At 40.3% G+C, this 27,445-nt stretch overlaps 1 protein-coding gene across 1 annotated transcript in view; it reads right to left on the bottom strand.

Moving 5' to 3' along the window:
• Positions 1–27,445, bottom strand: part of LOC121328959 (von Willebrand factor A domain-containing protein 5B1-like) — a 95,267-nt gene that overhangs the window by 19,507 nt on the left and 48,315 nt on the right. Inside the window, exons 5-8 of the mRNA XM_041274115.1 lie at positions 9,383–9,602; positions 8,203–8,357; positions 7,978–8,109; positions 2,325–2,449 (exon numbers count right to left, since the gene is read on the bottom strand). Of these exons, the coding sequence (XP_041130049.1) occupies positions 2,325–2,449; positions 7,978–8,109; positions 8,203–8,357; positions 9,383–9,602 (632 nt within the window). The remainder of the gene's footprint in view (positions 1–2,324; positions 2,450–7,977; positions 8,110–8,202; positions 8,358–9,382; positions 9,603–27,445) is intronic.

Here is a 27,445-nt window from a genome sequence, read left to right as displayed (position 1 = left end):
TCTCTTCAGAGGCACAGTTTACTAAAACCTGATCTATGATCTTAAAAAACTCCAATCTCTCTATTCCTTCATTAGGAGCATAAACATTGATAAAACAGAAAGACTGACCTTCTATTACAGTTTTTTTACCTTAATCAAACGACCTTTGACTTTTTCTGTAATAGTTATTGATTCAGGTTTAAAATTCTCTTTAAATAAAACTGCCACCCCAGCACTGACATTAGAGCCATGGCTAAAAACTATTTCCCCTTTCCATTCTCTTTCCCAATCAAACTGAGTTCTCAGATCGCAATGTGTTTCCTGCAGGAATGTTACATCAATCAATCTCGAAAACCGAGGCTCTCTTAAGATCATCTCTACACTTATTTACATTTAGATTCCCTAGTAAAAGATTTTTCATTAGCATAGAGAAAACAAAAACCAAACAATATAAGAAAGTAATATAAAGAGTTTGCTCTCATTTTATTTACTTTTGGTTAAGACTACTACGAGTTTTAACAACAAAGTTCTTTAGACGCCAGCGTTCCTGCTCCATCAAATTAGACCCTGACGCCTTCTTTACTAAAAAAGCCGCAGAATTTAGAAACATTTTTATATCAAGGAAAAAATCCTCTACATCAATTTTTCGTCTTCCTTTTGTGACTTCTAAAAACTCTTTTATATTTTGTTCACTATACCCACTTTTTATGATAGCGGACTCTGAAGTCTGAGATGAGTCAATGAGATCTGCCTCGACTTCGATCTCTGATTCTGAGCTGCTCTCCCTCACAGTACTGGCAATAGCTACGCTCCAGCACTTCTCCCCATCAGCTCCTTCACTCTTACAGGCTTTCTTTGCAACTCCTACAGCTGCAGCATCTCCTTTCTTTTGCACTCGTTTTTTTTTTCTTTTTTTTGAGGGGGGGGGGGGGGGGGGGGTTAAAACCATAATTTTCATTTACAGGCTCACTCACCTCTACTTCTCCCACTACACTAGTATCAGAAACTTGCACCAACGCAGACCCTTTCCTCAAATTCTCGTCTTTATTAGAGGTACACTGAGAAGGACTCTCTCCCTCTGTTTTACCAGCCTCGGTCTCCTTTACTCGTGCCAGCAACAACGTCTTTTATACTTTCTACTTCAAGCTGCACAGCTTCAGTGCTCTTTTGTTCTCCCCTGCAGCAGCACCATCACTCGACCCCGCTGCTTTCCTCTCTTTAACTTCAGCCCTCTCATTCTCCCTATCAGCATTCTGATGTTTTCCTCCACCAACAACATTACTCGGCTCCTTACTTTTGGTTTCGGGCACCACAGAAATAACATTATTTTGGTTCAGTCCTCACTGGGCTCCGCCACCCCTCTGTCATTAATCTCAACATTCTTCTTTTCTGTTTCGCCAGCACTACTCTGCACTGTAGCTTCCCGATTCATGGACACATCTCCCTCCTGCTCTTTAGTTTTAGGACAGTTTTTAACTAAATGCCCATCAACACCACAATTAAAACATTTCATGGTATCTTATGTCGCGAAAATAACATAATTACTGCCTTCTATTTTGAACTTGAGGGCAATATTAAGTTCTTCGTTTGCTTTATTTAAAAACATAAACAACTGTCTCTTAAAGGAGACTACATGTTTTAGGAATGGAGATTTGCATCCCAGCGGAATTCTTTTTGGGGCTGAAACAATCTGCCCATGTCGTGACAACTCATTCATAATTAACTCATTCTTCAGAAAAGGTGGAACATCTGATACAATGATTTTCTTTGCCGGTACCTCTAACGGCGAAACAGCAACAAATAAATCATTTATAACAATCCCGCTCTCAACGATGTTATGTACTAGATCAGTTTGACTCAAAAAATCCACAACTGAACCACGCATTCTCGAAGCAGACTTTATGTTTTCACATCCAACCACTTTACCAATCGCTAAAACACACTTCTCTAAAGAAACAAAGCCTTCCGTAAATATTTTGAGTTTCCGAGTCAATCTTTCAAAAGGAAAAAAAAAAAAACCCTGAGCCAGCCATGCTGGCTAAAAATCAATTTCAAACTTATTAGTTTGCTTTATTCTAACACAAAATTACACAGACAGACAGACAGACAAACAAACAAACAAACACATGAAAGAGAAACACCTACCAACACACACTACCATGCGCACTCCACTCTCCCACCATGCACCACACTAGACAGAACAGGTAGATAGATAGATAGATTAAGATTATATATATATATATATATATATATATATATATATATATATATATATATATATATATATATATAGAAAGCCGATCACACAGATAGACAGATAAATAGAAATAGACATAGTATTGTACCTTCTTCTCACAGCTTGAATCTGTTTTTGTTCCTTTAATAAAGTCACTGCGTCCTTTGAGGTGCTCCTCATACTCCTCTGGTGTCAGGTCCCCCTCTTCCATAAGGATGTGAGGCATGTGGGGCTCTGAAGAGCACAGACAGGGGAAACATACAGTAATAATGGCAAGCCATTGTGTAAGCTCATTCACACACACACAAGCCATCCATACTATCAGTACGGTGGGACACTCTGGACTGTGTTATTGCACCTATGGCTTTATATAAGAAACTGCAGTGACCAGAGGATTATTACATGCCTAGGGGATAACTGCCAACCTATACAATGTATGACATTTTTCAAGTGGTTGTATAAGCAGTATTATCTCATGCTGTTGTGCTTTTCTCAATGTCGTTGCTGCATTGGGTAGCTGTGTGCACCAAAACCCTACTGTTATTAGAGCACTCTAAATTCACTTTGCAACAAAAAAGCAGAGCTGGAGTGGAGTCACTGGTCATCGAGTCCAAGTCAAGTTTGAGTCAAGCCCATAAGACTCGTGTCGTCGAGTCCAAGCCCCAAGCTCCAAGGTCCCCGGTCCGAGTCCCAAGCTCAAAAGGTCCCCAGTCTGAGTCCCAAGTCCGAATCCACCACAATTTCTTAGTTTTTTAATGAATAAACAGACCTGTTAATTGCAACTTGCCAAGCATTAAACACAGAAAAACTCATACCAACCAATATAAATAACAGATTTACTAAATATTAGTATTATCATTATGTGGCGGGGTACCCCGCCCCTGTGCATATTTTTGTGTTTTATGTTGTATGCAGTGTGTTATTGTTGATGTATAAATATTGCTGCACGGGTTATAAATGGGTCTGTGTAGCACGAGTGATTTAAAATATATAGTTGTATTTAGGCACGGGGATTGCATAATCGCTTCACGTGCAGATAAAGTATGCGAGCACTGGGATTGCAGAAATTAGTTCACATGCTGGGATTCAAGTCAGTAATTAATTTGTAATTGAATCCCACCACAACAGTATATATACATGCACATTTTACTTTTAAGTCTTTTATTTTTCTGTGTGTTAATAAACGCACTGAGCGCCGCAGCGTCTCAGTTTTTCACCTGCCAGTACTGCCTGTCTGTGTACTCCTTTCTGGCCTGACGTCATCCTACCCAGCCTGTTCACACACCCATCAGATCGCAGTTGATGGCAAAATCTGACAGCGTACCACTTTCTATGCGACAACTTATCGCTTTCTGACATGACACAGATCAAGTTTTGGTACGCATACCACATTCTGACGATGTACCGTTTTCTAACACTACATCAGATTTAAAAGTATGTACAGTGTTACAGTCCACGATTGTCTCTTGGCAAGTGATATTTTCTGAATTATCTTTCTGAGTTAAAATACTTCTGTTGAAAATATCGTACTGTACAAACAAAGTCAACTACAGTACATCTAAATGGAAGACTACTTATTTTAAAACACGATCCTTTCAGCTACATATTGTTGACATTGTATCAATTTTGTGTTCCCTGAAAAACCAGATAAATAATCAGTGTGTCACACTTGTTTAACTGTCACTGAAGTCATAATTTTGTAGGGTTGTATATGTGTGCTGACTGTGTATATGTAACATAGTACAGTATAAGACGTAATACTAAAGATGTAAGTATGCGGTTCATCAGCATCCAGATATATTATCGATATCACAATATATCTTATTAATACAATAATAAAAATGCTAATATTAGTAATTCCTTAATAAAATATATTATTAATTGGAAAGTAATAGTTTAAGATATACCCCAATTGCCTGTCTGGTTGCAAATGACTGAGGTGTCTATTGAAGTTAGTTGTTGTCCCATGCTTATCAGTAATGCACGGATCACAATTTGCAGTTTACTGAATGTTTAGCTTTGCTGACACTGTAGTTTTTAAAGTGGAGCTGCACCACCAGGAGAAATACTACTTGACACTGTTTTCACAGTGCATGTGGATCTGCCAGCCCCTGTGCTACAGAGCTACAAATATTAAGGCTACAGTACTTGTTAGTTTTTTCCAAGTAATTTAAAGTATGGATTAAAGTTGGATTAATAGAAACGTGATTGCATTAAAAAAAAAAAAAAGTCAGAAAGTTATAGTCAAGTCCAAGTCCCAGAGTCAAGTAGGAGTCCAAGGCTCAGAGTCAACGAGTAAAGTGAGAGTCCAAGTCCCATAGTCATCGAGTCAGGTGGGAGTCCAGCTCTCGATCTCGGATCACAGAGTCCGAGTCATGAAAATTGTAACTCGAGTCCTGAGTCCTGCACCTCAAATGATCAAATTAGTAAAATTACCAAACAAATATGATATTTCTGAAAGTGCATAGAAAGAGGGTTCTGCCCTTTTAAATAGGGATGGGGTTAAAAACAGTCCTGGGTTTATTATGTTCAGGTCTTGTTGATTAGTTGATTAACCCAGCGCCCAGCCACCTTGGAGGCCTCACTTCTCATTTGGGATAGAAGCACAAGCAGGTTGGTTTTTTTGGTTGTGTAGAAAACTTGAATCCTAAGGCATTGCCAATATTTTTGTAGTTTTGTTTTTGCTTTAGTGTTTGAGATCCCTGATTTGAAATAAAATAGTTATTTTTTTGAACTGCAGTCTGTCTCTGGGCCTCTATCCACTCGCCAGCCTGCCACAGAGGGTTATAAAACAGTCTGTCTTGTGTCCCCCCCTTGCTAACGGATAGAACACACACTATAAAGCCAATATCCTGTACAGTAGATCTGATTTGAAATTAGATTCATACTGTATACATACTAGAAACAATTATGGCAGAGATGTAAATCTTTTTTTACAGATTTTTTTACCGATGAACATTCATGTTCTGATTTTCTATTCTTGTTTTCTCTCAAGCAGCGGTTTAAATGGAAATCTCAAAAGAGATCTTCTTTCTTTTCTAAAAAGTCATTCAAATTGGATATGTGCATATGACTTGTTACAATAAAATAATGCATATATACAGCTCTGAAAAAAATTAAGAGACCACTGCAAAATTATCAGTTTCTCTGGTTTTACTATTTATAGGTATGTGTTTGGGTAAAATGAACATTTTTGTTTTATTCTATAAACTACTGACAACACTTCTCCCAAATTCAAAATAAAAATATTGTAATTTAGAGCATTTATTTGCAGAAAATGATAACTGGTCAAAATAATAATAATGCAAAGAAAATAAGTTCATATTCATTTTTAAATAACACAATACTAATGTTTTAACTTAGGAAGAGTTCAGAAATCAATATTTGGTGGAATAACCCTGATTTTTAATCACAGCTTTCATGCGTCTTGGCATGCTCTCCACCAGTCTTTCACATTGATGTTGGGTGACTCTATGCCACTCCAAGCAGCTCAGCTTTGTTTGATGGCTTGTGACCATCCATCTTCCTCTTGATCACATTCCAGAGGTTTTCAATGAGGTTCAGGTCTGGAGATTGGGTTGGCCATGACAGGGTCTTGATCTGGTGGTCCTCCATCCACACCTTGATTTACCTGGCTGTGTGGCATGGAGCATCCCCTAATCAGTACCTCATTCAGTAGAATTCAACAGACACTGGAATGGAATGGCTGCCATACATGTAGAGATGCTGATTTAAGAAAAATTTGCAGTGGTCTCTTAATTTTTTCCAGAGTTGTATATATATATATATATATATATATATATATATATATATATATATATATATATATATATAGTACACGTTTTCATAAAAAGGGGGGACAGGCTGATTTTCTACATTTTCAAACAAAATCTAATATTAGATAAAAGGGACCTTAGTGAACAAATAACACCGAATTTGGATACTTATTTCATTTATTTATTAAAGAAAGTTATGCAACACCCAATGCCCCCGTGTGAAAAAGTAATCGCCCCCTTAGACTCAATAACTGGTTACGCCATCTTTACCAGCAATAACTGCAACCTAAACACTTCCTGTAGTTATTGATCAGTCTCTCACAGCGCCATGGAGGAATTCTGGCCCACTCCTTCTGCAGAACTACTTCAACTCAATGACATTTGTGGGTTTTCGAGCATAAACTGCTCGTTTCAGGTCCTGCCACAACATCTCAATGGAGTTTAGGTCTGGACTTTCTTCAACCATCCTGATGTAGACTTGCTTGTGTGTTTCGAATCATTGTCTTGCTGCATGACCCAGCTGCGCTTCAGTCGTCCAGGTCCTGATGCAGCAAAGCATCCCCAAATCATGACACTATCACCACCATGCTTGACCGTTGGTATGAGGTTCTTACTGTGGAATGCAGTGTTTGGTTTACGCCAGACATAACGGGGCCCATGTTGGCCAAAAAGTTCCACTTTTGACTAATCTATCCATAGAAAATTGTTCCAGAACTCTTGAGGATCATCCAGATGCTTTTTGCAAACTTAAGACGAGCATTCATGTGAGCAGTGAGCAGTGGTTTCTGCCTTGCTACTCTGCCATGAATCCCATTTTTGCCCAGTGTCTTTCTGATGGTGGAGTCATGAAAGCCGACCTGAGCCAAGGCGAGAGAGGCCTGCAGATCCCTGGATGTTGTTCTAGGGTTCTTTGTGACTTCCTGGACGATTTTACGCCTTGCTCTTGGAAAGATTTTGGCGGGACAGCCACTCCTGGAAAGATTCATTGCTGTCCCAAACTTTCTCCATTGGGACAATATGGCTCTGTGGTTTGGTGGAGCCTCAGAGCCTTAGAAATGGCTTTGTAACCCTTTCCAGACTGATAGGCTTCAACAACTTTTTTCCCGGAGGTCTTCAGGAATTTCTTTTGATCATGGCGTGATGTGCCTTTAGAACCTGTGTGCTGACAACTTCACTCTGATGGTAAGGGCCAAAGTTAGTCAGATTTATATTGGGCAGGGCTGACCCAAATCAGGCCTGATTGTTAACCAAAGTATTCAAACAGCTGACCCTAATTATCCCTTTAATTGGGTTGTGTTAACTAGGGGGGCAATAACTTTTTCACACCTGAAGATTGCATGTTTGATTACCTTGCACACCAAACAAATGAAAGAAGCACCAAACTTTGGTGTCATTTTTTTCGCTCAGACAAATATACTACTACAACACACAAAAAGATCTGAACAAATTCAATGTGAAAAATATGCAAAAATGCAGAAAATCTGATTAAAATGCTGCTTGTTTTGTCTGCACAAAGTTTAGCTTAGCTGGTCCTATAGCTCAGTTTTGTTGTCCCTGTACTGTAACAACCCGCCTGAGTGATACCAGGGATATTGATTGGACTGGCTGGCTGGCTGGCTGGTCTAGCTGTTATATTTATTAGAACAGTTGTTCCCTGTGTGTCAGATCAGTGCAATTAGAGAATAATCGTGCACTAGTAAAGACACTTAGTTCAGGGGAAGCAGGAGATCAAGGGCTTCCTGAGCAAAAATCAATATCCCTTATTAAGTTAAACAGCCAAACCACTAACTTTGTTTACATCTTTTATTTAAAAAAATGTCCAACTCTTTATATTGATAAACTAGCTAATCAGATTAGCACAGCATGCAACACTCGACTTGAACTATCTTCTCATTTAAGAAGGGCTGCCTAAACTTGTCACCTCCACACCACCTTGACTATGCGGAAGAAACATGACAATCAACAGGACATGGTTAATATACACACCACTGGGGTAAATGAGAATCTCCACTGGCTTGTCATAGGTGTATTTGTCAGCCAGTGTGATGACCACACTGCTGGCGGAATGGGCGGAGGGGTCAGCGTCTGCTCGGATTGCATGGCTCGGACTTGCCACACCTGTGAAGAAACACAAGCTGTTAGTACGCAATGGCAAAGGACAGTTTATTTCCAAGTTCAGTGAGTGCTGTATGGTACATGCTGTGTTCTGACCTGCTAAAACGCATGGCCCTTTGATCTCCAGGCGAAAGGTAAAATCATAGTCTATAGAGTTGATGGGTTCATCATCCAGGAGCCATGAGAGACACAGCTGGCTGCTGCTCGCAGTCTGATCGGGAGGGCCGAGCGCACAGTGGTGTCTGTCCTTGCTGGAGAAGTGGTGAAATGGAATAGCATCAATTCCTGGCACTGTACACCACATAGCTGATACGATTCTGCTGAAACGTGTGCTTTTGTATGTGAGTATCCCTTTTAAAAGTTTACCACAATACATCATCACAGTAAAGTTTTCCCATGCTTTTCCCATGCATTTACCACAGCTTTCTACGCTTTACAATGCTTACCTATGCTTTACCATGCATTCACTATTCTTTTTTCCACATTGCCATGCTTTTGCTATGGTAAACTTTTCCAAAGGTACTCTACTAAAGGACTCTTTGTAGGTGATACCACAAGGCCAGGACTGCATTGCAATATTAAATTAGAATTTCAGTTCAAAAGCACAGGCAATCTCACCATTCCTCCCTATATTGCAAGGAGCAGTGCAGGAAATGGCTGCAGATTCCAGAATTCAACCATCTATGTTAATGTTCTGCATGCATTAAGGATCTCTGCTAATGTTCTGCACAGCATGAAGGATCTCTGTTTATGTTCTGCATAGCATTAAGGATCTCTGTTTTTTTTTTAAAGAAAGAAAAAAGGCTGTTCTTGGATATTCCCCTGTACTAGTCAAGGTCTGGTGTCTAATTGTTAATAACTGTAATAACGTCTTGACTTGCATTTGCACAGTACAAAGGTGTCTCTGCATCTCCACAGATGTGTTTCGTTCTCTTTTGTAACCCATTTTTTCAAAACTGCACCTGGAGGACAAGTCATTTCATATACCCCTCAAGTAAACAAAGCACTTCAGCAGTGTCTTCTGGGTCAAAACGTCAGGTGTTGAAGTGCAACATTACCTGAAAACAAAGCTTGGTAACAGAGATCTAGTTAACCTTTACAGTACTAGTGACTCATACGCTGTAATGTTTCTTTCATGACTGCACGTCTGAGAACACTGTAGCTAACGGCAGTGAACATGGAGTAAGATTCATGACATGGGTGATCCTGAAACGTCCTGTAAAGTCTTTTACAATGTTTGGAATAAGGAAAACAGTAAAGCGGGACCCATTCTTACTTTCGAAATGGGTTTTCTGCGGAACTTGGTTCTTCATTCCCACATTGCTGGACCTGGGGGGTGCAGACTGCAGGGAAGACCACCTTGATTGCGCCATTGGGCAGCGTTGTGAGCTCCGAGGAAGTGCTTACCAGCACAGTAACTGTTTCTAATGGAGGAATCATCCCCAAGTTTACCACCAATACTGTCCGTTCAAGGTCTTCATCTAAAACAATGTGTCCTGCAACGACATGAACAATCCACTTGTTTATTTATTTCAGAAGAGTTTATTTCTGTTGAACTAAAACATTTTTAGCAGCAGAGTTAGGGAAATATACCTGTCTAGTTGAATTGCACTGAGATTCTAAAATTACTCACACTATTACTGGCTCAACTTACATTGTACGCAATCTGCACATAACTCTAGTCACTTTCCACACAAGGTGGACTGCTCCACTTTCTGTAGGGGTGTTCTCTCTCAAATGAGCTGCGCTGTCAATGTTAGCTCTAATAATTGTCTACTTATTTGTGTCTGCCTCTTTACCAGTGGTGGCTTGTCATAAGAGGCTACAGAAGGTAAGCCTACGTGTAATGTTGTAAAAGTAAGTTTACCTTACAAGGCTTGAATTTCATTTTTGTGCTGGGGGGATTTCCCCCCTATGCTGCAGCCGATGGGGGGGATTCCAAACTTTTAGGGGGAATGGCAAAAGAAAAGGCACTTTTGCATATAAAAAACTATATATATATTTGTACAGTTGAAACCAGGATTCATCCGTGAAGAGCACACTTCTCCAGCATGCCAGTGGCCATCAAAGGTGAGCATTTGCCCACTGAAGTTGGTTACAACGGTGAACTGCAGTCAGGTCAAGACCCTGGTTAGGATGACTAGCACGCAGATGAGCTTTAAGAAAAATAAAAATCTGAATTATCTTGCTTGCATAAGCATTCAACCCCCACACATTAATATTTGGTAGAGCCACCTTTTGCTGCAATAACAGCTTTAAGTCTTTTGGGGTAAGTATGTACCAGCGTTGCACACAGTGTCGGAGTGATTTTGGTTCATTCTTCTTGGCAGATTTGCTCCAGGTTGTTCAGGTTGGTTGGACGATGCTTGTGGACCACAATTTTCAAATAGTGCCACAGATTATCAATGGGATTGAGATCAGGACTTTGACTGGGCCACTGTAGGACATTTACCTTTTTGTTCTTGAGCCACTCCAATGTTGCTTTGGCCTTGTGCTTGGGATCGTTGTCCTGCTGAAAGGTGAATTTCCTCCCAAGCTTCAGTTTGATAGCGGACTGAAGCAGATTCTCTTGCAGTATTTTCCTGTATTTTGCTCCATCTATTCTTCCTTCAGTTGTAACAAGATGCCTAGTCCCTGCTGATGAAAAGCATCCCCACAGCATGATGATGTCACCACCATACTTCACTGTAGAGATGGTGTGTCTTGAGGCATGGGCAGTGTTAGGTTTGCACCACACAGAGCGCTTTGAGTTTTGGCCAAAAAGCTCTATCTTGGTCTCATCTGACCACAAAACCTTTTCCCACATCGCAGCTGGGTCACTCTCATGCTTTCTGGCAAACTCCAGACATGCTTTCAGATGGTACTTTTTGAGTAACGGCTTCTTTCTTGCCACCCTCCCATACAGGCCAGTGTTATGCAGAGCTCTTGATATGGTTGACTGGTGCACCATTACTCCACTCCCAGCCATTGAACTCTGTAGCTCCTTCAAAGTGATTGTTGGCCACTCTGTGGCTTCTCTCACAAGTCTCCTTCTTGTTTGAGCACTGATTTTTGAGGGACGGCCTTTTCTTGTCAGTGCCTGGGTGGGGTGATGCAGCTTCCATTTCCTGATTATTGATCCAACTGTGCTCACTGGGATATCTGGTCACCTCGCTATAAAAAAGATATTGCTGCTCTAGAAAGAGTGCAAAGAAGAGTGACCAGAATTATTCCAGGTTTAAAAGGCATGTCATATGCAGACAGGCTAAAAGAATTGAATCTGTTCAGTCTTGAACAAAGAAGACTACGTGGCGACCTAATTCAAGCATTCAAAATTCTAAAAGGTATTGACAGTGTCAACCCAAGGGACTTTTTCAGCCTGAAAAAAGAAACAAGGACCAGGGGTCACAAATGGAGATTAGAAAAAGGGGCATTCAGAACAGAAAATAGGAGGCACTTTTTTACACAGAGAATTGTGAGGGTCTGGAATCAACTCCCCAGTAATGTTGTTGAAGCTGACACCCTGGGATCCTTCAAGAAGCTGCTTGATGAGATTTTGGGATCAATAAGCTACTAACAACCAAACGAGCAAGATGGGCCGAATGGCCTCCTCTAGTTTGTAAACTTTCTTATGTTCTTATGTTCTTAATATGAGAGAATTGGTCAGGGGTCTGAATACTTTTGCAAGGCACTGTATATATATATATGTATGTGTGTGTGTGTGTTTTACTGCCTCATCATTCACACTGCTGCTGCTTTAAAATAAGCTGTTTTCATGAGACCTAACAGCTGTTCATCACTGTGAGACAGAGCACTCCCCATTGCTTTGTGAAGTTTTTGCTGCAGCAGAAGAAAAAGTGCTTTTCTTTTAAATTTAAATTTCTTTTTTTTTAACTCTTTACACTCAGCCCTATTTCAGACAGTTTTTCACTGTTTTCATTAATGTGTGTTTAACTACTGGATAGTTTGTACTGCATGCAGGTAACATATCAAATGAAAGGACACAAAATGTACTTTCATATTATGTAAGATTGCAACAGGATCAGGCATAATATATCTGATAGAGGTGAGAGTATATGTATTTTTCTAAAATAATCATGTTTGGTCACTGCTATACATGTTGTAATCATAGATGGCTTAAAAAAAAAAAAAAAAAAAAAAACTGCACCATTGAACCTCAATATGAAGTGAACATGGGGGGCTGAGCTTCTGGACTTTCCAACGATACCACCCCAAATAGACTCAAAACGAAACCTAAGCTGTGAACTCTGTTACATGATGAGAGGATTAACTTGAGGTGATTGTACTTCCTGCTAGGAGTACCGCATACACACACTGAATATGTCTTTGGAAAGCCCAGAGTCTGTACTTTTAAACAAGCCATGGTAGGTGGCTTTTACAGTGCCTGAGCAATATGTGCGTAACCTTCAGTGCGCTGGTGCCCCAAGAAGAATGGGTCTGAGTTTTAAGAGTTAAAGTGAAAGTCACCTCTTGCAAAATAACACCTAAATAGACTTAATATCGTCTTTTTTTTTTTCGAAACTGTTTACTTACTGCAGTGTACTGAGTTTCTATAATCCTTAAAGATAGCGGCCAAGAATCATATGTGAGGATAAAGTCTCGCGGCACTTAAAATATCCAGCACTACTTTTCTTTCTTTATCTTAACCAGGACTACTTAGAATGTGGCTCATAGTGCCTTCGTCACTGACACCCACTTTCTTAAAGATTGTTTTAGTGTTTCAGGCATAAATTGGGTGAAAAATACAGTAGCTTGGTGTCTTAAAATATCTCTGTGGAATTTTCTCGCACTGAAAGTTGCAGATATGCGGGAGCAACTTGGAAAATGCGCAATCCTGCGCTGAAATTCAAGCCCTGCCTTACATCACGTGTTCCAAGATCTACTGTATTGCTATTAGCTAACATGTAGCCTCAAAATGGGTGGGAGTCTGTGTGGGTCGGGAGTCTTCAATCTGCAATCACCCTGTCTGTCAAGTTCTAAAGTATTTGCATTGGCTACATGATGCAAGCTTGCAGCTAGCCTCTACCACTCATAATTAGACTTACTCTTTACATGTCTGTTGCCAGTCAGGGTATGGGTCACGTGTGGCTACTCGCTTCGGTTTCGATTTCCATACAGTACATTGTAGATTTTTTAAATTCTGCACCATTTTCCTTGCTTTCAAATGAGGAAAAAATAGAAATAAAAAATAATAAAGTGCATCCAAAGTCTAAATTGGACCTTCTTCAACAGGGAGGACCAAAGCAAAATTGGCTTTTTAATTGCTCATGGTAGAAAAAAGAACTAAATGGTTGAATGCAAGTGTTCACACTTTGGTTTTTCAAACCAGCTCTTCATCTTCCCTGTGGATTTCTGTGGGCTTGTGACAGGGTGTCCTACCCCTTTGTGTATATATTTGTTTATTATTATTGTTATGATTTATGTGTATATGACGGAGGAAAGCCAGTTATTTGTGTTTTATTATTGTGTGGCAGCGCGAGCAAGGTGTTACTGTTTATATTTTAAATACCTCGTAGGAATGTGTGACTGATCAGCTACTAAGTATATAATTACCTGACAGTCACGCATCCACAGTAGACCCGTGCATGTGTCACCTGGTCACCAATATCAAAGAGCCGCAGTTTGGCTGCTTGAAGAAATGTTCAGCGTGGAGAACGAGAGTGGAGACAGGAGGGAAAATAATAATAAAAAAAAGATAAACAATTGCTACTTATGCTGGTTTTGCAACCAGCATACTACCTGTTGCTGTTCATTGCTTATTTGCTTGTCTAATATGCCTTTTGTTTTGTGTAGTTTTGTTTTGTTTAAACCTTTTACTTGTTATTTAATAAATACTGAGCGCAGCCATTGTGACTCGGTTTCACCCCATATCCCGTATACTTGCATTCATTTCTGATCTGATGTCACCCCCACAGTGATTTAAAAAATCTTCCACAGGATGTAAAAATATTTTTTTTCTACAAATGACATCACTCAAGATTTATCAATCAAGTCCACGTTCTGTGTGTTTGTTATATTCAGTTGTATGTCTTATGTGTTGCGTATATTATATTACTGTATTACATTTCTTATTAAATTACGAAGTACTTTTTGAAACATGCAATGTTTTATTTTGTATAATAAAAAGTATGTGTGTATATATATACTGTATATATACAGTACTGTGCAAAAGTTTTAGGCAGGTGTGAAAACATGCTGTAAAGTAAGAATGCTTTCAAAAACAGACATGTTAATACATTACATTTATAAATTAACAAAATGCAAAGTGAGTGAACAGAAGAAAAATCTAAATCAAATCCATATTTGGTGTGACCACACTTTGCCTTCAAAACAGCAACAATTCGTCTAGGTACACTTGCACAAAGTCAGGGATTTTGTAGGCATATAGTCTTAAACAATTATACCAAACAGGTGCTAATGATCATCAATTCAATATGTAGGTTGAAACACAATCATTAACTGAAACAGAAACAGCTGTGTAGGAGGAATAAAACTGGGTGAGGAACAGCCAAACTCAGCTAACAAGGTGAGGTTGCTGAAGACAGTTTATTGTCAAAAGTCATACACCATGGCAAGACTGAGCACAGCAACAAGACACAAGGTAGTTATACTGCATCAGCAAGGTCTCTCCCGGCAGAAATTTTAAGGCAGACAGGGGTTTCCAGATGTGCTGTCCAAGCTCTTTTGAAGAAGCACAAAGAAACTGGCAACGTTGAGGATCGTAGACGCAGTGGTCGGCCAAGGAAACTTACTGCAGCAGATGAAAGACACATCATGCTTACTTTCCTTTGCAATCGGAAGATGTCCAGCAGTGCCATCAGCTCAGAATTGGCAGAAAACAGTGGGACCCTGGTACACCCATCTACTGTCCGGAGAAGTCTGGTCAGAAGTGGCCTTCATGGAAGACTTGCAGCCAAAAAGCCATAACTCCGACATGGAAACAAGGCCAAGTGACTCAACTATGCACGAAAACACAGGAACTGGGGTGCAGAAAAATGTCAGCAGGTGCTCTAGACTGATGAGTCAAAATTTGGCTGTAGCAGAAGGCAGTTTGTTCACTGAAGGGCTGGACAGCGGTACACGAATGAGTGTCTGCAGGCAACAGTGAAGCATGGTGGAGGTTCCTTGCAAGTTTGGGGCTGCATTTCTGCAAATACCATCAGGGAGGCATCTGATTGGCCCCAAATTTATTCTGCAGCATGACAACGACCCCAAACATACAGCGAAAGTCATTAAGAACTATCTTCAGCGTAAAGAAGAACAAGGAGTCCTGGGAGTGATGGTATGGCCCCCACAGAGCCCTGATCTCAACATCATCGAGTCTGTCTGGGATTACATGAAGAGAGAGAAGCAACTGAGGCTGCCTAAATCCACAGAAGAACTGTGGTTAGTTCTCCAAGATGTTTGGGCTAACCTACCTGCCAAGTTCCTTCAAAAACTGTGTGCAAGTGTACCTAGAAAAATTGATGCTGTTTTGAAGGCAAAGGGTGGTCACACCAAATATTGATTTGATGTAGATTTTTCTTCTGTTCACTCACTTTGCATTTTGTTTATTGATAAATATAACACCGTGTAACAAATTTTTTTTTGTTCCTGGGTAGTAAGTGTTATTTCCTAATTGCTTATGCCTCAAAAGTATAGAAAATGGCTATTATTCCCCACAAACTTTGCTTTTGTGACCAGGACAGTGATATTTCAAAATATCACTATTTCCAATGGGAAAACGGGCAAATGTGTGTCTTTTCGTTCACATAAAGTCAGAAAAAAACAACATATGAATCCAAATTAACATGTATTTATACTAAAGTAATACAAAAATGACTACAAAAGATTTAGAAGTGAGTAGTTTTTCGAGATTTACAATTATACAGTATTTACTGTATTCATGCATTTAAATTAGGATTTTCTTCCACTTATCTAAACACCATACGAGTTTTTATTGAGAAAAAAAAATATATAAAAATACAACACTTAAAGATCATAATTGGATAACTCTCCACCCCCCTGAGTTAATACTTAGTGGAAGCACCTTTGGCAGCAATTGCAGCTGTAAGTCTGTTGGGATAGGTCTCTACCAACTTTGCACACATAGATTTGGCAATATTTGACCATTCTTCTTTACAAAACTGTTCAAGCTCTGTCAAGCTCCTTGGGGAGCGTTGATGGACAGCAATCTTCAAGTAATGCCATACATTTTTGATTAGATTTAGGTCAGGGCTCTGACTGGGCCACTCAAGGACATTTACCTTTTTGTTCCTTAGCCACTCCAGTGTTCCCTTGGCTGTGGGTTTGGGTCATTGTCATGCTGAAAGGTGAACTTCTGTCCCAGTTTCAGCTTTCTTTAAGAGGGCAGCAGGTTTTCCTCAAGGACTTTTCTGTACTTTGCTCCAATCACTTTCCCTTCGATCCTGACAAGTGCCCTAGTCCCTGCCAATGAGAAACATCCCCATAACATGATGCTGTCTCCCCCATGCTTTACAGTAGAGATGGTGTTCTTTGGGTGATGCGCTGTGTTAGGTTTGCGCCAAACATAACGCTTTGCATTTAGGCCAAAAAGTTGCATTTTAGTTTTGTCAGACCACAAAACTTTTTGCTACATGGCTACAGAATCTCCTGAGTATTCTTTTGCATACTTAAAACAGGATTCAAGGTGGGCTTTCTTGAGTAAAATATAAGCCAGATTTGTGGAGTGCTTGGGATATTGTTGTCACATGCACACTTTGACCAGTCTTGGCCATTAAAGTCTGTAGCTCTTCCAAAGTTGCCATTGGCCTCTTGGTAGCCTCTCAGATCAGTTTCCTTCTTGCTTTGTCATCCAGTTTGGAGGGACGGCCTGATCTAGGCATGGTCTTGGTGGTGCCATATACCATCCACATCTTAATAATTGTCTTGAACGTGCTCCAAGGGATATTCAAAGCCTTTGATATTTTTTTATACCCACCCCGATCTGTGCCTTTCAACAACTTTGTCCCTGAGTTCTTTTGTAAGCCCCTTGGTACTCAAAGTCTTTGCTTTGAAATGCACTACCCAGCAGAGGGAACCTACAGGAACTTCTGAATTGATCCTGAAATCATGTGAATCACTACAATTTAACACCAGTGGAGGCCCCTTAACTTGGTGTGTGATTTTGAAGGCGATTGGTTACACCTGAGCTAATTTAGGATTGCTATTACAAGGGGGTTGGACACTTATCCAACCAAGCTATTTCAGTTTTTTTTATTTTTAATTCATTTTCTACAAATTTCTAGAATATTTTTTTCACTTGGAAGTTGTGGGGTAGGATGTGTAGATAAATGGAAAAAAAAACATTTTAATACAAGGCTATAAGGCAACAAAAGGTTTGAAAGTGGGTGTAGACTTTCTATAGGCACTGTATATAGATTTACATGCTAGAACAAACAGTAGGCTATTAACGCCCCTTGATTCAAGTTCTGGCCTGAGGTTGATATATATAAGCAATAATGATTTATTTGTACAACACTGCGGAGGGGTGAGGCCTGCCCCTGTAAAGAATATGGTTTTGTTTGATTTGCAGGGCTGGGAGGTGAGACTTCCCTCCCGTCTAATTCAAAGGAACGTGCAGCAGGTGGCCAGGTGTCAATGGCAGATTTTATAATCAATGAACCCTGGTCACCTGCCTTTAAAACGGGGCTGGAAAGCCAGTCCTTGGTTTGTCTTTGTTTGTGTTGTGCTTGTGTTGTGTTTTCTTCAACAAACCTAAAGGACAAGGGTGTGGAACCAGGGTGATCTGCAGATTATCACTGCGTGTTTAAGTGGCTCATTTATACTATTAACCCCTATGATAAAGTTTGAAGAATTGGAACCCCACACCAGTTCATTTAGTTTTAGCAGGGAGAAAATTCCTGGTGCGGGACCTCCCTCTAGTGGGAGTGGCGTACAGCCTAAGCTTGAGCACCTTGTGTTTCTTAGTAGTTTTTGTACAGTTTGTTTTGTCTTTTTATAAATATGTACACTTGTTTATATGTCCTTCCGCATTAGGGCTACCATTGCTGGTACCCTAGTGGCGACCACCAACCAGTGCAACCCCTTGCAATTAATGGTAAGCAGTGTTTCAACATCAAACCCTGTGTGTGTGTCTTTCATCTCTCAGAGGATACCCACACAGTAACACAACCCCCCTGTTACAGATCCTCACAGTGTTTCAACATCAAACCCTCTGTGTGTCTTTCATCTCTCAGAGGATACCCACACAGTAACACAACCCCCCTGTTACAGGTCCTCACAGTGTTTCAACATCAAACCCTGTGTATGTCTCTAATCTCTCAGAGGATACCCACACAGTAACACAACCCCCCTGTTACAGGTCCTCACAGTGTTTCAACATCAAACTCTGTGTGTGTCTCTCATCTCTCAGAGGATACCCACACAGTAACACAACCCCCCCTGTTACAAACATGAAAAACAAACAATAATAGTATTCTAGTAGTTAGTCAAGGCAACTTCTATATTATTAACTAGAAGAGATTCTCTCATAATCACTTAGCAATGAAACTGTAAGTTTCATGCCGTTACAATAAGGACTCGAGGGGACGAGGAAGTTTCTGATTGGCTAGTTCATATCAGAGTTGACACTTTCTGGACTAACGTTGTTAAGCACTATCTCTTTGTGTCGGTATGAATTTCAGAATGATTTTCTTAAAATCAGTGCTTCTAACTTTAAGGAAATAAAACTTGCCACATCACTCCTGGTTTATATCCAGTCATATTTATATCTTCCTATAAAACGTGCCTGTCTTTTCATATAGAGCATATCAATGTTCACTTCAGGCAGATCGGAGCTTTAATTTAGTTCATTTTAGATAATCTTAATAGTCTTAATAGTGATTTCTTTGCTTTGGGATATTATTATTTAGTCTTGTGTGTATTATTCATTTCCATGTACTTTTCTTATTACTTATTTTGTTGAAATCTTTTAATTTTTAAATACTGTGGCAATAAAAAAGTAAGCACAAAAACCATGTTTTTTTTTTGTTTTGTTTTGTTTTTTTCATGTTGCCCAGCGTGTTCTCCACAACCTAAAACCAGTTTGGGGTCCTGAACTCTAAAGGGTGCTTATTGGAAAAGTACATTAACTGATTGAAATACTGTGTTTCAATAAGTGCCTTGCTGAGTCAGGGACCCAGAAATGGTTTTACAATGTGGAGAATAGCCCAGGAAACATCATAACTCAAAGCATTGTCAGTTTTAGTGCATATTATTTTATTGGCACAGCTTGTGCCGAAACCTCCCATTGCAATGTACAGTAACTGATTCTAATACTGTGTGCCGATGAGGGTCCTGTTGAGTGAAGAGCCCATGAATAGTTTAAAATTGTGGGAGCATCCTCGGCAGCATATAACATAGAGCTTTACCCATTTTAGTGCTTCATTTGTTAGTGGTAAAGTACTGTGCCATTATAATGTATAATAACCCATTGGAATTCTGTATATATTTTATTGTCAAACTGTGTGTAGAATTAATCCCCAGAGCAATGGTAATTAGTGTGATTTAATAAACTCAGAACCTACAAAAGCACAGCTTCAGTAGGAACATACATTACAGCTGTATACACCTTTCCATCTCTATTAAACAGGCACATCACTAAACAGAGTGGAAATGCATAGAAATCATCCCTTTAAAATATTGCAATATATTTAAGTGGTAATATATATTTTAATTAATATAAAAAATGAAAGGGTCTACACTAAGTTTACTGTGATATAAGCACCATATTATAAAATAGAAACTTGATTTTCAAAGATATACATTGGTCAGGATTTTCCGCTAGCAGTTTGAAATTGTAAGGTAAGTTTGCTATTATTGAGCTATCCCTGCCAGTCAGGCATTGGGTTAGTTTCCAATGCCTTTAAAAATGACAGGGTAGAGTCAATTCTACTTAAAATGTAACAAAATGAATACTCAATATAGTTGTATAGGATTACCTTCTAGTGGGTTGGAAACCTATGTGCCTGTGTTTTTAATTCCTATCTAGATAATTGGCTATTCCAAATTGGCGAGAAAATGATAAAAACAATTGCCGACTACTAAATAAAAAAGAAAAAATGACAATGAGGGGAAGTGTGGAAGGGGTGTGGGTAATTCACTGACCAGGAGACAGACAGGTGTAATTGAAAACACCACACAGGTGCCCAGTTTTATTTCAGGGGCGCGTTGGGTTTCTTTAGCCCGCAGAGAGCGCTGTTGGTCCGTGGTCTGCTTACCAACTATGGTAAACAGAACCACGGGAATATCAAGCAACGGTAAACAGTTCAGGTGCACTCGCAGGTGCTTCAAAACAATACTGCAAAAATCGAAGGCACAAAGAAACAGGAAAAATAAAACAGTAACAAAACTACAAAGAAAAGGTGCTGCACTCTGCAGCAGTATCCCGGTCGCCGCTGCCCGTGCGACCCGGATCACCGTCCTACGCTGCCGGCTACCTAGCCTGTTCAGCTATCCTTATTCAGGGATCTGCCCAAGGGTTCCCCTCCCTCACTGTCTCGCTCTGAACCTCCGTTCCATTCCGTTCGGTCGTGGACCAGCGTTTCCGCGCACTCTACGCGTTTAAAAGGGCAGATCTGAGGAAACAACAGAGCGTTAATTTATAGGCTAACAATCTCCCAAGACACGCCTCTCAGCCATTCAGAGAGGGGGAAAGTCCACACACCCACTTTCCCACCTCCCCGTGTCACTGCCATGACTCACAGGCGGTTGTTGGACGACTGCCGCCCTCTTCCTGCAGCCCGTGAACACGCCAGCAGAGTCAGCACAGATCTCTCCCTGTTACAGGAAGCTATAAAAAAAGGCCAACAAAATGCTCGGATATATAGTGAAAAGTGTTGAATATAAATCAAGGGAAGTAATGTTAAAACTTTACAATGCATTAGTAAGACCTCATCTAGAATATAGTGTTCAGTACTGGTCACCTCGCTACAAAAAGGATACTGCTGCTCTAGAAAGAGTGCAAAGAGCGACCAGAATTATTTCGGGTTTAAAAGGCGTGTCATATGCAGACAGGCTAAAAGAATTGAATCTATTCAGTCTTGAACAAAGAAGACTATGCAGAGATCTGCTTCAAGCATTCAAAATTCTAAAAGGTATTGACAATGTCAACCCTAGGGACTTTTTCGACGTGAAAAAAGAAACAAGGACCAGTAGTCACAAATGGAGATTAGATAAAGGGGCATTCAAAACAGAAAGTAGGAGGCTCTTTTTTACACAGAGAATTGTAGGAGTCTGGAACCTACTCCCCAGTAATGTTCTTGAAGCTGACACCCTGGGATCCTTCAAGAAGCTGCTTGATGAGATTCTGGGATAAATAAGCTACTAACAACCAAACGACCAAGATGAGCCGAATGGCCTCCTCTCATTTGTAAACTTTCTTATGTTCTAACTCAAGTGAAATTATTTGATTTACTGCAATAAGAACGACTCAGAATGGGTGTAAATATTATAAAAGGCCCTCATCTCGGGCAGTAGAAGACTACATGAAATTTCAAAGTACTTGCTCTTTAAACTTGAAATAAAATGTTTAAAAAATGAGGCCGGGAGAAAGGAATTGGGGAAAGTGTAGGAGGGAAACAAGTAAATCATTTGTTCAGAGGAGGAGGAGAGGTTCAGTGGATGAATCTTAAAAGAGATTTATTGCAAAAGATGCATCTAACCTTATTCCTTCCCATCCATTACATCTACTTCTCCTAAGACTACTCAACTGAGACTCGCTTCATCCACTCCTGTGCCCTTTATTGTATGATACAGCTTTCACTGTTGTATTATTTAATTGATATTCCTAATTCTTACAATCCCATTCTCTCTTGATTTACAAGTAGGGCTAATGACATCACCACAGCCAGCACATCTAATCAGCAGGCAACCGTTCCAGAGCAAGACATCCCCACAGCCAGCCTGGATCATAGAGTGGTTGATTGTGGAGATATTTCAGTAACACTGAATCCAGAGACCCAAGATTACTGAAAAATCTAACATCGTCCTTGCCTTCGCCATATACAGAGGACTATGTTTTTCGAATTTCATAAAGCCTTCTCAGCAAAAGCAGCAGCTATATTAGCAAATGTACCCAACCCAGATCTGTCTAATAGGATTTTCGGCAGTCTCAGAGTTAAGGCATGCGGGGTCTGCGCTTCCACAGGGTACTCAACGTGTAAGGTAGCTGTAGCATCAATTACCAAAGCAGCACCTGGTACCATCCCTCATTACTCAAACAGATCCTCCTTTCTAAATCCTACAGATTCTTCAGCTCCTCCCGATCAATTTCGGGCGCAGAGTCAGACTCGCAGGTGGAAGACAAATCTGCAATAATTTCAACACTGTTTTTTGCTCAAACAGGCAATGTAATTTTATCGACATGTGCACTACCTGCAAGGATTCTCAGTCCTAAACAATCTGCCCTCTAGCTCGCAAGTGACTTTCTCAGAGGCTCACAGTCTTCACTCCCATAAACATTCCCGAATGTGACAGAAATACAATGAGTTCTGGTTATAAATCTCCCTCTCGATCTGTGAGGGTGCTAAATAGCGAAAGGAAAAGTATCTGGACGGGCTGGCCTGACAGTTCGTTTCCGAGGTCGGGAAGTTGGTCAGCCTGGATGGAAGCGAGACTCAGCAACTGCAGGAACGTATTGACCCGGAAGGTAAACGAGGTAGCAGCTGCAAGCAATACACACAGCTGGAATCGTTTACCAAGGGATCATGCGGGTTAGCATAAAAGGGGCCAGAGAAACCTTATCTTTTCCTTTTCTTGGGTTGTATACAAAAACCTGGAAGGACTAAGAGCTGCAGTAGGAACTGCCGAAGAATCTTCGTGAGTGTTTGTTTGTTTCTGCATGTTAGTAATTGTCTTGTTTATTGTACCACCAGACGGCTAAACACGTTCCGGAGCTGTCGCTTTTGGGCCAGCATAAGCTGGAACTACACTGCACAAACTGTCACCAAATAACCTGTTATCACCCATCACGAGCACTAAAACACATCCGGGACTGGTGACCGTGTTTTAGTATTGTGGGACAGAGAATGTTTATTGTAAACCCTGTAAACCCGTTTGTTTAGCTCCACGCGTTACACATTGTTGTGTACTGCCAGAGCGTTTTTCTTTTTGGTCACCAGACCCGGATTATAATTAAAACCCCCATTTCCTACCGGATTACAATGGTTTGTGATCTTCTGCATTGCATCACCTCTACACCTGTTCACAATCACCAACTGCCACACCGTATTGTCAAAAAAACTACAGAATTATCCTGACAACATTATCCTGAACATTTTCCCCAGTTACTCGACGGACAAAAAACTCACTCAAATTCCTTCCTCCTTTTAAAGCAAATACCTCCATTCTGGTAATCAAGAAGCAGAGTGAGTTCAATCTCTTATAGATAAAGAAATTTAAATTTATAATCAGCCCATCTTAATTGTCTCCATTTCCAGTCTACAGAATGAATCCTATTGGCTTTGCCACTCGGAATATATTAGGAAAAAAGAGTCTCATCATTGATTTATCAGCACCACAGGGTTCGAGCACCAGCAGCATCAACTCGCTTATTCCTCAAGATTCTCTTCATTACATTACTATTTCAGATGCAATTCACTCAATTAAATTAGCAGGTCGTGGTTCCTGCTTAGCAAAAGCAGATATATCAGATGCATTTAAAGTAATGCCAATCCATCCTTCTCTTCAACACCTGTTTGGTATATGCTGGGAAGGAAAGTTTTATTTCGCTACTCAGTTAACTTTCAGCTGCCGCAGCAGCCCAAAGATATTAAACACTCTTTCAGAAGCAGTATGCTGGATACTTCTCAATGCTTACCATGTTCCATTTCTGCTCCACCTCAATCATCAGATCCACCAGCAGAAGTGATCACTAATCAGAAGAGTTTATTTTCAGAAGTTGGCGTCCCGCGTCCCGAAGTTGGGTCACTTCAACTTTGTAATTCACCTTATCCCCCAAGGGAGGGTGTTTATATCTCGACTACTTGTGCCTGCATCGACAGCAAAAAGCTTGGACGCCTACATTAATATTTCATCAGAAGCTAGGAAAGACATTACAATGTGGTCTGCTCTTATTCAGCACTGGAAGGGCCTTTCTATGTTTAATGCTGATTTCACTTCAGCACCACACAACCTGGCTTTGTTTACAGATGCCTCAGAGGTCTCTTAAACAATCAATGGTTTTCCAGTGTATGGCCTCAGGAAATTGAAAATCTATCAAAATCTAAAACCACAGCTCTTCTTGAAATTTACCCAATTATTGCAGCAGCCCAGCTATGGAGTCATCGCTAGTCTAAGAAATCAATCTTATTCTATTGCGATAATATAGCTGAGTGCACATTATAAATAAAGGGCGTTCCAGTTCCCCTCTTATCATGCAATTACTGCGGCGGCTAGTATGGATTTCAGTATCCAACAATTTCCAAATACAAGCTCTCCTCCATCTACTGGGCATTTATAATAATGCAGCTCATGTTCTTTCTCATTCCACAGTGCCTATCTGCCTATCTGCATTTGTTGGTTTGTTGAGATGCTCCGAATATACAGTTCCTTCTATTTCCAGTTTTCCCACTCTGGGTAATCACTGCAGTGATCTCACTCATATTCTAGATTCTCACTGTATTCTCTTCCTACTCATTTCAGAAACAGATCAGCTTCGGCAAGGACAATGTATTCAGCTTTCAAAAATTGGCTCTCCTCTATGCCCATATGCTTCCATGCTGAAATATATCACAGAACGTAAACCCAAATCTCCCTCTGACCCTCTATTCATCACTGCAGGCCGGTCTGTTGTATCAAGGCATTGGTTCACTTCTTACCTCTCCACTTTGGTTTCCAGAGCATGACTTCCCCTGCAATTCTATACTCCTCATTCATTCAGAATCGAAGCAGCCACATCAGCAGCAAGAACAAAAATCAATCGCTATCTAATCAAAAATATGGGACGCTGGACCTGCAGTCGAAGTTTACATTTGTTCTTCCCCATGCAAAATATCCTCTGCTCACCAGTCCATTGCTGGTATGTCCGGAGTGGGGACAGCCTTTCCGTCTGGGCCACCACAGGTTTTCCTCCTAAAAAGATGGGGTTTGTACTGTGCAGAGGGTCTTCACATAGTGGGTAGGGTACAGCTTATCAAGTACAAACACTTCTTGTGTTAAATGTTTTCTCTCTCTTGTTTTCTACATGCATTGGTGGTTCTCCTGTTTTCTTCTCATGAGTGTCTTCAGCAGCGAGCTGGGGGTTCTCCTCTTAGAGGAGGGTTCTCCATGAGTCAGAGGGGACCCCTGGCCAAACCCCACCTTTAGCATTGCATGATCCCTTGTCGTCTTCTCTTTCAGGTTCTGATGCCTCTATTTATGTGACAGCCCCAAGCGGTGGAACTCCTCTTGTTTGTCGGGTCTCCTCAGCAATGGAACCCCCCCCCCTTCTATTATGTTGTGCTTTTGAAGAGGCAGAGCACCCTGCTGTATATGTTCTAATAAATACTAACTCCATGTTTTTCTTTCCGGTTCACAAGCCTCTTTGTATGTCGAGTCACCTCAGAGACAGTGCCCCCCCCCCCCCCTGTTTGTCGGGCCCATCTTTTTGGTTGCTAAAAACATGAGAAAGTTTACAAACGAGAGGAGGCCATTTGGCCCATCTTGCTCATTTGGTTGTTAGTAGCTTATTGATCCCAGAATCTCATCAAGCAGCTTCTTAAAGGATTCCAGTGTGTCAGCTTCAACAACATTACTGGGGAGTTGGTACCAGACTCCCACAATTCTCTGTGTAAAAAAGTGCCTCCTGTTTTCTGTTCTGAATGCCCCTTTATATAATCTCCATTTGTGACTCCTGGTTTGATTGATAAAGTGGGAATGGCCTCTCAATGGTTACATTAGGAGGCGGGATTGATAAAGTGGGAGCAGCCTCTCATTGGTTACGAGACGTGAGTGTGAGCAAGTGGGAAAGCTTGCAGAGATGTGAGTCGCTGGTCACGTAGGTCAGAAGCAATAGAAACAGGTAGAAATAAATAACACAAAATGAAGACATGTGTTATTTGTGCTATTGCTTGTTCTCTCTTTCATTGGGTGTTCTGGTTTGATATAAAACTGATCTGCATGAGTGTAGTTTGAAATGGTGGTCGTGTTGGTTGAAGTGCAAGGAGACTGGAGTGGATCTAGACTCCCAGTGCACACAATCATACACATGCTGTGCATATCTGAGGGCTACTGGTGTGGTAGTTTCACCATATACAGAGCTGTACATTTGTATTCAATAAATACAGTCAAACCTGTATTAAGAGACCACTCAAAGGACAGTCTAATATGGGCTCTTAACACAGGTGGTCTGTTAAAAGAGGGCCCATAACTTATGAATTTTCTATTTGTCTCTAACATGCTTTCCTGTAATTATGTATGTCTTACATACACTGTAAAAGCTAGAAGATGTAATAGGAACAAAAGGAAGTATGTAATTTAATAACATTTATTCAGAATGCATTTACAGAACAAATTATTTTGTGAAAGTAATGAATGCTTGCATGTCTCAGGTCACATAACATGTTTTAAATCCTTTGCAAATTTCAATGCCTGTATGCCTCAGCTACGTGTTGATTCATTGTATCCTGAAACCAACGCCAGAATAAGCAGAAGATCTTTCTCGATTACCACGCACATTGTGTTCATACTCTTAGAAGTATGGCTTGTATTTTTCAATGTTTATTTCATTTTAATGGTTTGCCTTTAAGTCTTAAGCCGATGCATCCTAATTATGAAAACATTCTGTTAAATTAGCGGGAAAGAACAACACAACACGAAACAGACCCATTGGAAGCTATCTAGTTCCCAGGCAAGTACGAGAATGAAAGTTAAAGTAGGGGAAGTGATTAATGTCATTGCTTGCTCTTGTGTTAGAATAATGAAGAAGGTGAAACAGAATCAGCAAGTCAATCAGGACATCAAGGTAAAAAGAACTGGCTTTGTTTAGTAATTAACAGTTTAATTAAGATGTTGAATCGGCTCAGAACATGGTCACGTGAACAAAAATAAAAACCTAAAACCTCAAACTCTAGTCCTTTCCGTTTCAAAATGCTGTATCTGCGTCTTTCTAGTGCCTAATTTTTCAGCCGTTTTTCTGGCACTTACTGTCTTTACAAGTTTAATAAATTTAATTCTGTCATCTAGGGAGGACCTTTTGCTTCTCCACATTTTCTCTCTTCTTTTACAAAAGAGCGCTGTTGTTTTATTGATTACAGATAAAAGTCAGCTAAAATGGTTGCCGTATTCCTTTGAATTTAGGACGAACCATTTAAAACCATATTGTTCTTATAACACTAGCGCCTGTAAGGGTGCTTAATAC

The sequence above is a fragment of the Polyodon spathula genome, chromosome 16 (genome assembly GCF_017654505.1).
Source record: "Polyodon spathula isolate WHYD16114869_AA chromosome 16, ASM1765450v1, whole genome shotgun sequence".
In the NCBI taxonomy this organism is placed as follows: Eukaryota; Metazoa; Chordata; class Actinopteri; order Acipenseriformes; family Polyodontidae; genus Polyodon; species Polyodon spathula.
Note: the sequence above shows the minus strand (reverse complement) of the source record. Positions and strands in the feature narration are given on the sequence as shown.